Source organism: Emydura macquarii, unplaced genomic scaffold (assembly GCF_026122565.2).
Source record: "Emydura macquarii macquarii isolate MOO-44397 ecotype Brisbane River unplaced genomic scaffold, CSIRO-AGI_Emac_v2 contig_2897, whole genome shotgun sequence".
Lineage (NCBI taxonomy): Eukaryota > Metazoa > Chordata > Testudines > Chelidae > Emydura > Emydura macquarii.
Genome location: NW_027133034.1, coordinates 60,309,125 through 60,323,899, shown reverse-complemented (window position 1 = coordinate 60,323,899; position 14,775 = coordinate 60,309,125). Strand labels below are relative to the sequence as shown.

At 39.5% G+C, this 14,775-nt stretch overlaps 1 protein-coding gene across 1 annotated transcript in view; it reads left to right on the top strand.

Moving 5' to 3' along the window:
• The window catches only part of MTREX (Mtr4 exosome RNA helicase), a 79,911-nt gene that overhangs the window by 17,536 nt on the left and 47,600 nt on the right, over positions 1 to 14,775 (top strand). The window contains exons 8-15 of the mRNA XM_067568585.1: positions 1,513 to 1,637; positions 3,183 to 3,281; positions 4,174 to 4,276; positions 4,441 to 4,572; positions 7,041 to 7,120; positions 9,545 to 9,655; positions 12,952 to 13,053; positions 14,359 to 14,484. Coding sequence (XP_067424686.1) covers positions 1,513 to 1,637; positions 3,183 to 3,281; positions 4,174 to 4,276; positions 4,441 to 4,572; positions 7,041 to 7,120; positions 9,545 to 9,655; positions 12,952 to 13,053; positions 14,359 to 14,484 — 878 coding nt within the window. The remainder of the gene's footprint in view (positions 1 to 1,512; positions 1,638 to 3,182; positions 3,282 to 4,173; positions 4,277 to 4,440; positions 4,573 to 7,040; positions 7,121 to 9,544; positions 9,656 to 12,951; positions 13,054 to 14,358; positions 14,485 to 14,775) is intronic.

Here is a 14,775-nt window from a genome sequence, read left to right as displayed (position 1 = left end):
CCCCAGTGAGTCCTCCAGGAGGTGAGGACAGCCTTGCTTCTTGGGTCTTCCTTGAGCCAGTCCTGTGGAACGGTGCTCCCCGCCCACCCCAGCCCTCTGGATCTTTTCATTGGGCTCCTGCCCCGTGAACCTCTCTGGCTGTACCCTCCACATGCCCTGAGCAGGCTGCGCGACCTGTAGCTGGTTCATTTCTGAACCACGCCTAGACATCACTTGTATATGCTCATGCTCCACACATTCCATTTTCTCACCTTCATGTCCTGCCTTGATACTAAATAGTGGGACATCCTTCCACCTCTTGAGGGTGAGGAACCATGGTGAGCCAGACTCTATTCCACTCTGGTCCCACAGCCTGCCGGAGATATCAGCTGGTGGCTCCTCCATGGAGCTATGAGTACGGACATGTACCTGGCATGGTTCACTCTCCTCCCCAACACCTGCCCCTTCTGTGGTGCCAGGGAGACCCTGGCGCACGTCTCCCTGGAGTGCATCAGGTTGCAGTCCCTTTTCCAGCTCCTCCAGAACCTCCTCCTTAGGTTCTGGCTGCACTTTTTCCCACATCTCCTGATATACTCACATCTTATCTGTGGTCCCACAAAATTGTGAGACCTCATCAATCTTCTTGGCACTGTCATGGTGACTATCTGTAACAGCAGGAAGAGGATGCTGGACAGGGAGGTGCTTTGCGACTGTGGGGCCTATTTCCGGTCCTCCATTTGATCACATGTCTGGGCAGAGTTCCTCTGGGCTGCATCCATTAGCTCCTTAGACACTTTTGAGGAGTAGTGGGCTCTGCCTGGGGTTCTCCTCTCGGTGTCCCACTCCGGTTCCCTACTTATGACCCTTTCACCCTCACGTCCCTTCCTGGTTTTTTCATTCTTTTTTTTTTTTTTTTATTTTTTTTATTTGAGCCTCAGGCTCAGTAGTTCCTCCCCTTAGGCTGGAGGATGGGCTTTCAGGTGTGTGCGGGGCTTGCATCTGCCTACATCGCAGAACTCAATAGGTACGGTTGCCAAGCACTCTTGTCAACCATCCCACACCCCTTTAACCTTATTTAACTTTTTTGCTGTGTGGAAGAGTTCTTCAAATAGATAAAAGCTGCAACTAGAACAGAAACAAATGTTGGCACTTCCATCAGGTCAAGGTTTGAATGAGCATGGAAAATGAACTTTCTTTTCATCCCTATTCCTCCAGGAGTGGGCCTGTTGGTGAGACTGTGTAAGAAAGTGTTGCTGTTTGTTTCACCATTTCTGTGGATAAATTTTTGATTTTTCATCTTCACTGCTGACAAGCTGCCATCTTTCTGCATGCATTCTTCAGTTTGATTTCTACTTGTTTAGTGTGTATAAGACTTGTGCATAACTGTTTGCATTTCCTTTGGCAAAGAAAGAAGCCTTTTTTTGTTTTTTTGTGTACTATTTTGTACCAGCTTCTGAGCTTGGGGGTGGAAGGGGGAGAAGAGGGGTTTGTGGGGCCTTCATTTAATTTGCCATGTGCATTTTCTGTTTTCAGAACGTGGTGTGGTTTGGGAGGAGACTATTATATTGCTCCCTGACAATGTTCACTATGTGTTTCTTTCTGCCACTATTCCGAATGCCCGCCAATTTGCTGAATGGATTTGCCATCTTCATAAACAGGTAATTTTATTGTCCACACTTGATATCTCCACCCTTGATCTCCCTTGTGGCATGATACCATCTTTCTGGTTGAGGAAAGCTGCACTAATGACACCACCAGTGACACTGTTTTTCAAATAACCAAGCACTCCCGTTGCAACAGGGCAGCTGTGGAGTCAGTGTTGGGTGGGGTCTGATCCCAAGATCTCCACCTTAAAATGTCTATTTGGTAGGTGTGGGAACCATATGAGGCTGTGGTGCTTTCACAGTTTAAATGAAAGAGATGTGATTAGTTCAAAATTGGCACAAAATTTTGACTGTGTAAAAACAAATCTTACAAAAATCTACTGTTTTGTAAAACAATATAAAGAAATGTTTATATATTTAAAATCCTAATGGCAGCAGTTATTTTAAACAAATAAACATTCCTCTGCTGTGTTTGCAACTCAAACGCTGCAGCACAGAGAACATGAACAGAAAGATTGGGAGGGGGGTAGAAAATTACTGGGGGGTTTTTTCCACTTGTCTAAAGGACAAAAACGTACAAAGCATAAATCATGAAAACAGAAATTGGATTTCAAAATACTGCAGTTTCAATAATCCAGTTATAGTAACCTAGGAAAGAAAATTGGTGTAGAATACAATTTTTAAGGTCACAGTGACCTTTTAATCATTTATAAAAAGAATACTTTGTATGCTTTAAGGGGTGGATGGCACAATGCAGATTTCTAAGTGAAAATGAAATTAGGAGTTTTTAATGTTTGGTTGTTTTGATTTTTAAATTCTGGTAAGTCTCAATATTTAAAAGTCATAGGGTTTCTTTGTAACCATTAAATTGGAGGGAGACGTATTTACTGCTGTATCCCTCCAGTAATTGAGGCTTTTACACTGAGCTTGTAATTGTGTGTTCCTGAAGCTGTTTGTTTGTTTTTCTTCTCCAAGAGACATTGTCAGTACTGTATAAATCTTTAGGATAATGTATTTTAGGCCTAACTTTTCATCAGGGCTTGTCTATGCTGCAAGTTATTGAATGGCAAGCCATGGTGTGAATCTATAGCACACCAGCTTGCCATGTAGTAACTCGCCATATGGACACTGCTACAGCACAATGAAAGTCCCAGTGTGTGGCTTAGTGTATTATGCTTTCAAGAAGCATTGTTCTAAATGCACTCTGGGACTTTCACTGCACTCTAGCAGTGTCCACATGCAAGCTGGTGCACTGTAGAGTCATACCCTAGCTTGCCACACAACAACTCACAGGGCAGGCAAGCCCTTAGTCTTGATTGCCAGGCCTTTTTTAACAGATTACTATAACAGTAATGTATGGGAATCAAAAGCAAACATTGTTTTGCATTCCTGATTGTGCTGTAATAAGAGCAGTGCGACTAATGGCAATCTTCTATTGTTTTAGGATTTAAAATATTTTATTTTCCTCTGGAAAGTGTTGTCTCCAGACTTTGTGGTCAAGAGGTATACTTATTGTTTGTTGAATAAATACCATTTTTTAATTTATAGTAGAGATTAAGTAAATTGTTTTTATTTTCTCCCCTTCCCTCTCCCCTATAGCCTTGCCATGTGATTTACACAGACTATCGACCTACTCCTCTGCAACATTATATCTTTCCAGCAGGGGGAGATGGACTCCACCTTGTGGTTGATGAAAATGTAAGACGTTTTCAGTTGGTTTGAAAAATCGTTGTATGTGCTTTTAATAATTATGAGACTGTCCTTTGTAAAATATGGCTTTGAATTTCCTCTCACCCATTAACTTATGATAAAAATTGTGACCACTGACATTACCTACCTTGCTTGACAGACAAAATGGCTCTATGTGGGATAACGTCTCTTTTTTTTAAAATGAAATGAACAAACTTCTGGTCATGGTGCTCTGAATTGCTGTTAAACATCATAGTGATATGGAACACAACAATTATTTTATTATGTGTCCCTATAGTTCAGGTGTGTATTATGTGCCACATTGAGGTGCTCAAGAGTTTGACAATGAGCTTTCCCTCTCATGAGATGCTGGCTTCATTATCTCTACAGTGTTCCTTTATTTTTTCAACACTTTTTCAACTGTCTCCCCAGAATGTAAAAAAGACAGTTAACTGAGGTGAGCTACCTATTTTGCAGTTGCAGGATTTAAAAAAACAATACAAAACTGGTGATCCAAAAGTACAAAATCTTAAAATACACAGCCCATAGCAACTTATTGTCACTGGAAGCAGGACTAGACTCAAATCAGTTGGGCTACGCATGATTCAAGGTCCGGCAATTATGTCAATATCATAATACAGAGCCAAATAATGGCAGCATAGTATGCTGCTTCACTGTTCATTTCTCTGTAAGTACATATTCTTGCATGCAAGTATGCTTCTAGATTCCCCCATAAAAGGGATTGCTGGCTAACTTATGGTAGTGTAAGTACTTTATTGTTGGATAAATAATTTCAATTATTTTTGCTTTGTATTCTGACCTAAAATGTCTTATTTCTAACCCATTGAAAAGTTTTAATTGGGGAAGTGAAATTGCTTACAAAAGTTGCATTTATTTCTAGGGTGATTTCAGAGAAGATAACTTTAACACAGCGATGCAAGTACTTAGAGATGCAGGTGACTTAGCAAAAGGGGACCAGAAAGGCAGGAAAGGAGGAACAAAAGGTAAATTTGAAACCTTGGATTTTAAAATAGTTCTTATATAATACAAGATGAATTCAGTTATTTTAAAACTGCAAAAAAAATGCTGTTAGTGCATGTCTAGATTACTCCTCATTAAGAGACATTTCTACTAATGTAACTTCCAAAATAATGTTTTGTCTTTCCAGGACCATCAAATGTATTTAAGATAGTGAAAATGATCATGGAAAGGAATTTCCAACCTGTAATTATTTTCAGTTTCAGTAAGAAAGATTGTGAAGCCTACGCACTTCAGATGACAAAATTAGACTTCAACACAGGTACAGATAAATAAGTTGTAGTGTGGTTTTATTTCTAAATGCAGGTTTGCGTTAATGATGTTGAGAGGCCTTTCTAGTCAGGTCTGTATTTTATTTCAGGCTTTTTATATCTAATATAAAAAAAGTAAACCTATAATACATAGACATGGAAATGCAGAACTTTTCAGTTATATATATAATCTTAATAAATTATGTTGATTGTAGAAGGAAATTGCTGGCGTCACCAGAGGATCTAATCAGTACAATATTGAGATGGCTTTTTCATTCTAAAGCTTAGTTAGGCCATGTGTATGTAAACATGTGCTTGCCGCACAGTAATTCTACAGTACTCTATTGCAGCATTTCTCAAATGCGGCCACCAGGGGCTTTTCATGCATCCACAGCCTCCTGGGTTGTGATTTGTGGGGGGAGTGGAGGAAGTGGCAAAGCCGCCAGCAGGAGTTGGGCCCTGCCAACCTCTGGAGCCACAAATGCTGGAGGAGCGGGCAGGCAGTGTGAGTTCCCCATCTTCTCGGGGGTGGTGATGGTGGGGCTCGGGCTTCTGGCCTCAGGCTCTGGTCTGTCCCCCAACCAAGGGGCTTTGGATCCTGGCCCTGGCCTCACCACCCTCCCCATCACCCTGGCCCCTGTTGCCTCCTCTGGCCCTGGGCTTTAGCCGCATAGCGGCAGGCTCCATCCCCAGCTGCAGGATTTTGGGCTCCAGCCATGGGATCCGGCCCTGGACCCAGCCATGTGGCGGTGGGTGCCAGTCCTGGGATCACCCTTTCCCTCCCACCCCACTGCTCCTGGCCCCCACTGCGTCGTCTGGCCCTGGTCCCTGGCCACGTAGCCAGAGGGCTCCAGTCTCCAGTTGCAGGGTCCTGGGCTCACCACCCCATCACCCCCGAGCCCTGCTGTTCCTTGGACCCCTCATCCATTGCCCCTGGCCCCCGCTGCCTCCCTACCCACATCCCTGTCCCTTAATTTGTCCCCCAACTTGCCAGGGCTGAGTAAGTCTGCTGTGAAAAGTGCTATTTGTATGTTTGTTAACATCACTTTTCACTGCCTCCCAGCTAGCTAGCAAGTCTGCTACTGTGAAAAGTGATATTAACAAACATACAAATAGCACTTTTCGCAGAAGCAGATTTATTAGACAGCAGGTCTTACAAAAACAAGCAAACAAAAAAGGCAACCAAACAAGCAAAAGAAAACAACAACAACAAAAGACAAGAACATGCAAAGCATCTTTTTCATGTTTCTATTCTGGCTAGGTCCAGTAAAGAATAGAATTTTTAATAAAGAATTTTTATCGAGTCTGCCAAAAAAACAAAAAAAAACCCTACATAAATAAATTACAATGATTTGCATAAGTAAAGTTAATTAAGTATTCTAGGAGAAATCATCAGAGCGGCCATGAGCAAGTGCCGCACTTTGAGGCCACCAAAAATTTGTTGTGAGAACTCCTCTCTAGTTCACTGTCTTCATAAACCTGCTGCTGTGTTCTAAGTTTCCTGTTGCACATTGATGTTCTGTGGTTTGAATGAGCAGTACATCAATGTGACTAGGGAATTTTTAGTACTCAGTAACAAGGTCTACACAGACAGTATGTGGCACATTGGAGCACTGAAGATTTACACCCCAGTTTGCCGTGAAGTAAGTGTTCGTGTAGCCATGCCCTTAGTTTTACCTGCAGTGCATTTTGGGACAGCAGTAATAGTACAGCTACTTTCAGAAAGAGCTGCGTGAGGAGAGAAAGGATTGGCCACATACCAAGTGGTTCTGTCCCTCGGCTCCCTGGTCTCCCTGGTTATAAGTGAAATCTGAGTAATTTCTCAGATGTGTAAAAATATTTTTCTTGCTCACATAACGTAACTAAATCGATCATTCTCAACAGTTGCCACCCTCCCCAAACCCTCCAACATTTCATCTTAACTTGGGAAAATAATAAATTTAAAATTTAAGACTTTTTGAGAATTTTAGGAGTAACTGCATAGAGGGAGTTGCAATAGAAGTCATCGTAGATTGTGAACTCTTCAGGGCAGGGACCTTTCCTACTCGTCAACAAAATGTCTTTGAACAATGCTGGCAGAGTGTAATAAAATAATTGTAGCATTCGCTGTCACATGCAGCAGGGTATTCTCATAATTTCACACGACCATCAGACTGTAGTCATTGTAATTTAAAAATTCTTCCCCCCCACCTGCTTGTAAATAAAACAGTTTTTTAAAATTTGCGTCATTGTACAGCTGCATAATTATATCTCTCATCTTGGTATTCCATACATGTTTTTTTGAATGTACAAGGCAGGTAACTTTGAGGACACTTCCTTTAACTAGCTTAGTATGTGTTCTGACTGCCTAACTTTCAGCATTACTTTTTATAATGTAACCTTTAAAATAAACAGCAGTTACATTTGACATAGTTTACAATACCAGCATGTTGATATTTGCAGGAAAAAATTTGCTCATGTGTAAATGTTTCCTTTATAGACGAAGAAAAAAAGATGGTTGAAGAAGTATTTAATAATGCAATTGACTGTCTGTCTGATGAAGATAAGAAGCTTCCTCAGGTGAGTGTGGAGGTTGCTTAAGAATAATTTTAATTAGCATGTGCTAAAATTCATACCTGAAATACTAGTGTATTTTAGATAAATATATAATGGATTATTTATTAACAGTGTAGTGAAGAATGTAAGTAGCTTATTTAGATAGTGTTTTTAATTAAAAGCAGAAGCTAAATTAAAACTTACAAGGTATAGATACTTTACCACTGTTTTGAACCATAGTTCTACTCAATATTTTGGGTAACTTTGAATGACTTACTTTTTAATAAATTGTACATCTCCAGATAGGTGAAAAACTTTCTTTTTAATTGATGATTGCTCAAATTCACTGAGTGATATTGATCATCCAATCTTTATCAAATTTTGCCTTGTCCTTTTTTTTTTTTTTTTTTTTTTGTAAAGCCGAGTTAACAAAGCAGCTGCACACCAGTTTATAGGTCAATGGTTGCATCTTTACAATGGAAAAAATATAAACATCATATAAAAATATAGAATTGTCAGAATACTGTAAAATGCAGCAAATTTGTAACAGTTGCTAAAATCATGGATTAATATATTTTTTCTCTATATATGCACAAATTTTCTCATGCTGTTATTGATTAGCCTTTTGGAGAGTTTCATTGTGATTCAGTGAGAGGTGGAAATTGCCACAAGAGTAATAGCCATTGTGCTTTTGGCCATGCCTTTGCGAGGGAATTTTAGGAAAAATTCTCACCAATGCTACCACCAGTTTAGCCGCATTAGTGGTAGTGTCTGTAGGAATCTCTCCTAAAAGTCCCTAGTGTAGACGAGGCCTCACTTTATGATGTCACTTCGTGAGGCTCTGTTAAAAAAATCTTGGTAGATACCCAGTAAGCGTGCTCAGAAATTATTTTTCAATCACGTGTACTTCTCTCTCTTTCTGAAAATCTAACAAAGATACTATTCTCCATTAAGGACAACTAGCATGCAAAGTTACAGCTTTCAAAGTTGAGCCACTTTGGAGATACCTGCATAAGAACAGCTGACAGAAGAATAGGAAGATTGAATATTTTTCATTCCCTTTAACTTAAATAATGGCTTGATGCAGCTTGTCCAATCACTTTTGTATTCAGACAAGCCATGGAAAGTTCAGCCTTCAAGTTTTTGTTAAACTTGAGAGTAATTGAAAGTGGAGATTCAGAACAGAAAAAATTGAAACTCTTCTGCAGCCTTAACTAGCTGGTTTTACATATATGTATATGAAGTTTATAACAGTGGAATTCTATTCATAGGATATGGGAGGGAGAGATGGATTTGCCTGTTGCAGGTAATCAAATCTGATCAAAGTATTTTTTCAGAATTAGTTTAGGGTTAGAAACAAAAGAGTTGATCAGTTTTGACATTGAAACTGAACAAAACAAGTTCTAATTAGCAAAGCTAACCAAGTGAGTATATGTTTGTTTAAAATAATTTTGGACTTTTAGTTTTGGATAGAAGAATTTAAAGTGTTCAGAATTTGAATTTTATAATGTTGTAAACAGAACAATCTGTTTTCACAGAACAAGATAATTCAAGAGTATAAATTTATGATCAAAATGGCAGCCAAACAAAATAATTTTTGTGTGTGTATGAAGATACTGGTTTACCAAAAATGTCTTATGTGGGCAAGGAAAACTCTTAAGTAAACTTACAAATTTATATAGTCCCATATTTTAAATGACTTAGGATGTGCTTAGCTGTAAGGAAGTGCTGAGTCCTTATGAATATTCTTGAACAAAGTTATGAGTGTTTGAAATGTTGACAGACTAAGGGATTTGGTTGGCTGAAATTGAGGCAATGATTATGGTCTTTAAATTTGTTTTATTTGCAAGTCTGAATATATATGTTCATCAAATCAGCAATTCTATTTAATTTCTCCTTTTGGAAGCAATGAATAAGGTGCTGCTTTGGCATAATGACAAGGTCAGCACTGGGTACTATTAGTGACTTTGGGAATATCTGTTTCCACTGATCTGGGAGGGGAAATAATCAAAACATCCCTTATGTTCTCATTCTACTTTCCAGGATAAATACATCACTTTTCAGTGAGTGCTGAAGGACCACAAGAAAGTAGAACCCTTTGTTTCTTTTCAGTGTCATTTATTGTATGCTCTTTTGCAGTGCATTTAGAGAATTTTCCTGTTTAACTTTGAATGGCCTGAATAGAACTCTAGATGCTACTACCTCTGGTGGATGAGAGATTGCTCTTATTAATGATATGAGAAGTGCTAGACCAAGTAGCCAAAACAGACCTCTCTGTCTTTGACCACTTCTTGTTGGGGGTGAATCTTTAATAAAGTCGAAGATCTGCTTATCTGTTGTGCTTAAAATGTTGAATAACATGAAAACTATGCGTAAGATGTTAAATGTTGTCTTTTTGTTTAAAAGTATATCAAAATATACATATTCACTTAACCTCTGTATTCATAGGTTGAGCATGTGCTTCCTCTTTTGAAGCGAGGAATTGGCATCCATCACGGTGGTTTGCTTCCTATTTTAAAGGAAACCATTGAAATTCTTTTTTCTGAAGGATTAATAAAGGTATATAGTTCATATCTCACAAGTATATTTATTTTTCATAATCATATTCTTAGCATTAACTATCTTGGAAATGTACAATAGTTTTTAAAAGAAAGTGAGGGGGGACTTCATTGCATGTGCAAAAATGAAAATTTTATATATTTTCCATAGCTCACAAATGAAGAAGTTTAGAGCTTACTCCTTAAAGGACAGCTCTTTACTTTTGCTTGTCTATAAATAACACTCTGTCTACATTATAATTTACAAACATATAAGAAAATAAGGGCTTGAGAAACTTACTGTTTAGAGACCTGTTTCTACAAACACTCATACAACAGTTCTGGAAAGCTTGAATTTTTCCGACAATTTGGGTGAACACAATTGGCCTTTAGTTCTTTCCTCTGAGGTGCTGCTTTATTTTTAATTATTCTTGAGTAGATGACTCATTTTTCTGAGAGAACAAACATATCAGGCTTCAAACACTGAGTGCCTTTTTTTCTCCCTTCAAAACACTTTTTCCAAGCACCAGCCACTCCTTAAGGCAGTGGTCTCCAAACTTTTTAGGTTGTGCCCCCCTTACCCATAATGGACTCTGTCCATGCCTCCCTGCCCAGGAACCGCTGTCGGGAGCTGGGGTCGGAGCTGCAGCTGGGAGCCAGAGCTAGAGGCTGGGGCTGGGGTCGGAGCTGCAGCTGGGAGCCAGAGCTAGAGGCTGGGGCTGGGGTCGGAGCTGCAGCTGGGAGCCAGAGCTGGAGGCTGGGGCTGGGATGCAGCTGGGAGCCAGAGCTGGAGGCTGGGGCTGGGATTAGAGCAGCAGCTGGGACCATTGCCGCCCCAGCTGCTGGTCACACCCCCTTTACCCATAATGGACTCTTTCTGTGCCCCCTGGCCAGGAGCCGTGGTTGGGAGCCAGGGCCAGAGCTGTGGCTGGGGCTGAGGGCAGGACCAGAGTGGAGCTGGGAGCAGAGCAGGACTGGGTGATGCTCCTTCCCCACCCACTGTGGGGGCTGGCCCAGGCCCTGCTGCACCCCTCCCCCCCTCCCCCCCGAATGTTCCTCCATGACCCCCTAGGGGGGTGTGCCCCAGAGTTTGGAGACCATGGCCTTAAGGGAGCTGGGCAAGGAAGGAGGTAAAGGAGGGAAGGCTCCTTAATAAAAGTTAATATATTTACCAGTCTTTTGCTGCCTTAGGTATCTTTTTATTTGGGTGCTTTATAGCTCCAATTATAACAGTTCTAGATTTTTTTTTTTTTTAAATGGAAAAATTTCAAAAACTAAACTACATTTTAAATTTACTGCAATACTGTAGAATTTCACCTAAATAAAAATTTCCAATTTTTAATCCTTGTCTTCATCTGCAACTCAAAGAGATAGCAATTCAGGGAATCTAGCTTCAGAAGAAAGAACTTTTACATTCTAAATTATGAGCCTCCACCTGCTACTACACTACACCTACACCACACGATACTCTCAAACTCTAAATACAGAAAATAGCTGTGTGGACAAAACCCCAAACTGAATATCACCAGCTTCCAAACCCTCCATTCTGTTATAAACTAAGTAAGGGCATGTCTAGACTAGAGTCCTTGCTCCTCTTGTAATTTGAATTGATTGATTGCCAATTAACTCAAATTATATAAAAGACAAAGTGGGTGAGGTAATATCTTTTATTAGACAAATTTCTGTTGGTGAAAGGATCAAGCTTTCCAACTTTACAGAGCTGCTATTTAGGTCTGGAGAAGGAAATGAGAATGGCCAGGCTACGTACAAATTGGGACAGATCATCCTCAAAGAAAACCTGCACAACATCTTCAAAAGACAAGCCTGGGAACTTGAATTTATAACTCTGCTGGACACTAAAAACTATGGACTTAACAGAGACACTGGTTTTATGGCCTGTTGCAACTTGTAACACACCTTGCTTCCTACTAACCTTCCATTGTTTTACAACTGCAAAAGTATTAGGTAATTGCCCACTTTGTTTTAAGTGGTCTCCTTAATGTTTGAATCCTTTGTTTAACAATCTGTCCCCCTTGTATTTCGCTTACATATTCTAGTTTCCCTCTCCAGACCTGAAAAAGAGCTTTGTTAAGATTGAAAGCTTGTCTCTTCCACCAACAAAGCTTGGTCCAATAAAAGATAATTCTTCACCCACCTTGTTTCTCTCGTATCCTGAGACCAACATGGCCACAACAACGCTGCAAACAAATTATGTAACAGCTTTATAGATGCTAATCTAGATACTTCACGCATTTGTGGTTTATTGTAGACAGAGTTCAACTCTCAGTATTGAGAATTAAAATAAGTCTTAAAAAATGAACAGTAAGTGCTTTCAAAAAATGAAATTAGTTGCTGTTACTGTGGGTTGGGGAGTGGAAACTTTCCCAGCAGGACACACAACCAGGTACCTACATGTTGTTTTTATGAGAACACTGTACTGAGGGCATGTTAAGGTATTGCATGTAATTCACTAACACTCTCTCAATTTTTTTCATTACTAATATACCATTGCTGATGCTGTCGGAGCGGGCGAATAGGGTTTTAAATAAATTTTTCGTATAGTTTCCTTGGTCTGCAATAATTTTGTCTAAAGGTCTTTTATATGACAAAGTTCTAAAGATAAAAGAGAGAGCATATTTTATGAGAAAGGTGGAAGAAATAATTGTCAGTGCTCTATTTTTTCTGGCTGTATGTCTTTCCTTTTTTCCCCATAATCCTTCTCTTTACGTGCTCCTACCCTCTAAATTTAAATTCTCACCTTGATCAGGAGATGAAATATAAAGAGACCTTTCTGATATATTAATTTAAACAAAAAACCCTGTCATGTGAGCTCAGGTGACAAAATGATCACAGAATCAGAGCCAAAACTTAAGGCTCACTACCAGAATAGCTGAGAATGACCACTAACTTCACTGTATTCAGTATTTAACGCAAAACTCACCTCTTAGACTTTTTTTCTTTCTGTCCATTTTTCATATGCGCACATAAACATATAACTATAAGCTAGTTGATATATTTCTCCTGTATGGGTAAGGGGGAGAGATTGTTCTGGTTCCAGTTTTTAGTATTGGGGATGCACTCACGTTGGGGAGGTGGAAGTAGTGTAAGTACCTAGAAAAGATACCGGAAATGTTAAGAAGAATATTGGTAATGTATACTTCAGGTATAAGTGTTTATGGTTTCAGACATAAACTGTGCTGTACGTTTTAAATCGGATTAAAATGTAGAAAAGTCTTATCTGGCTGCTTCTAATCATTTAAGAGTTAACAAGTTAAAAATTCTTATTTTGTTGTCTATTATTGTTGTTTCTTTATTTAGGCCTTATTTGCAACTGAGACCTTTGCTATGGGAATTAACATGCCAGCCAGGACAGTGCTATTCACAAGTGCCCGCAAATTTGATGGGAAAGATTTCAGATGGGTAAGTGAAATTCAATATGCAGATACAAATAATTGTGAGTTTAGTCGTTTAAATTCATATTGAAGATAATTTTGTGAAATAAATTTGCTTTAGAGACACTTTATTCACTGCAGTAAAAATATTTACTTCAGAGCTCTTATTTTGTTCATAATCAATGTAATTTTTAAATAATGTACAACTCATATTAAAATGTTCAAATCTGTAACTGCCCTCTCTAAAACTCTAGGCTCATTATAGAGTGTGCATAAGGCACATTTTATTTTAATAAAAACAGCAAAAGGGCACCCAAACACAGATTAGATCTGTATGTCTAAAAAATTTGAAAGACTTCTACACAACCACTGCAAATCTGAAACCACTTTTCCTATCAGAATCTTTCCCAACCAACCATTGATTATTTCCCCATCCCTAGGAAAAGCCTGGGAAAATAGTTGTCTAGTGCTTAATGCAAAACCCAGTACTCGTTAGGCAGTAGGTGACACTCTCCACTACAGTTTTAGTTCATCAAGATGGAAATATAAAGCTTGCTGTTATCAGCATATCGAGGACCCTGGCATTCATATTTCATTACTAACCTCTTCCTCCCCCAAGCACCCCACTGATACCTTAGCTGCAACCCTGCACCCCCCCCCCCCCCCCGCCAAAAAAAAAAAAAAACCCCAAACCAAACCAAAACCCACAGATGTCTAAGGACTTGTCTATGTGGGGACACTCAAGAAGGTTTTTCTAAATTAACTAAAGGTGTGAACTAAAAAGTAGATTAGTTAAACTGTATGAAACCTTTGTGTGAACGCTCTCATTCAGAATTAAAGTGATCTTAATTTTGTTTAGTTTAAGATAAACTGAATTAAGGCTACTTTATTCTGAATGAGAGTATCCACACAGAGGTTTATCTGTGTCCCCGTGTAGACAAGCCCTTAGTGCTTTAGGACTTGTCTACACGGCCCCTGCAGTGTGGACTCTAGAAGGGATAAGTTGCAATGTGCACTAAAATGTTACTCTGCAGTTGTAGCGCTACACTTTACTGTGTGGTGCAGCTCACATCCCCCACCCATTCCCTTGGAGTCTGCACTATGGGGTTGTGCAGACAAGCCCTTAGTCACGGACTTGTGGCTTTGTGAATAAGTAGTATTGTTACTGTAAAACTCCATGAAAAGTTTGCATCTGTTATACCATCCTAGGCAGAATTCAGTGTAATTCTCAGTCACTGTAACGTGCAATTTAATCAATGTGCCACTGCCAGCTTGTTGTTGCTTAAGTTTCAGCAAAAGTAAGGGTTTGGGGTTTTTTTTGTTATACTTCTAGATCTCCTCAGGTGAATATATTCAGATGTCTGGTCGTGCAGGACGTCGAGGTATGGATGACAGAGGAATAGTAATTCTTATGGTGGATGAGAAGATGAGCCCGACAATTGGCAAACAGCTTCTTAAGGTATGCTGCATACTATGATTATTTAAATACAAGGAATATGAAAGGTGAATGGAATTAACTCTGATGCATTTGAAAAGTTTCCTTGGATGAAATTCTCACTTTAACTCTTCAAATGCACCGGTGGCACAAAGGAACTCTAGAGCACCTAATACCTGATACCTAATACAAGAAGTGATTGGCCTATAGCTATGATGAGGGAAGTTTTTTCTGAGAATCTGTACTTGGGAGTATGACAGGAATCATTTCCATATTGCAGAAATCATATTCGACTGGAACGTGATTCATTTTCAT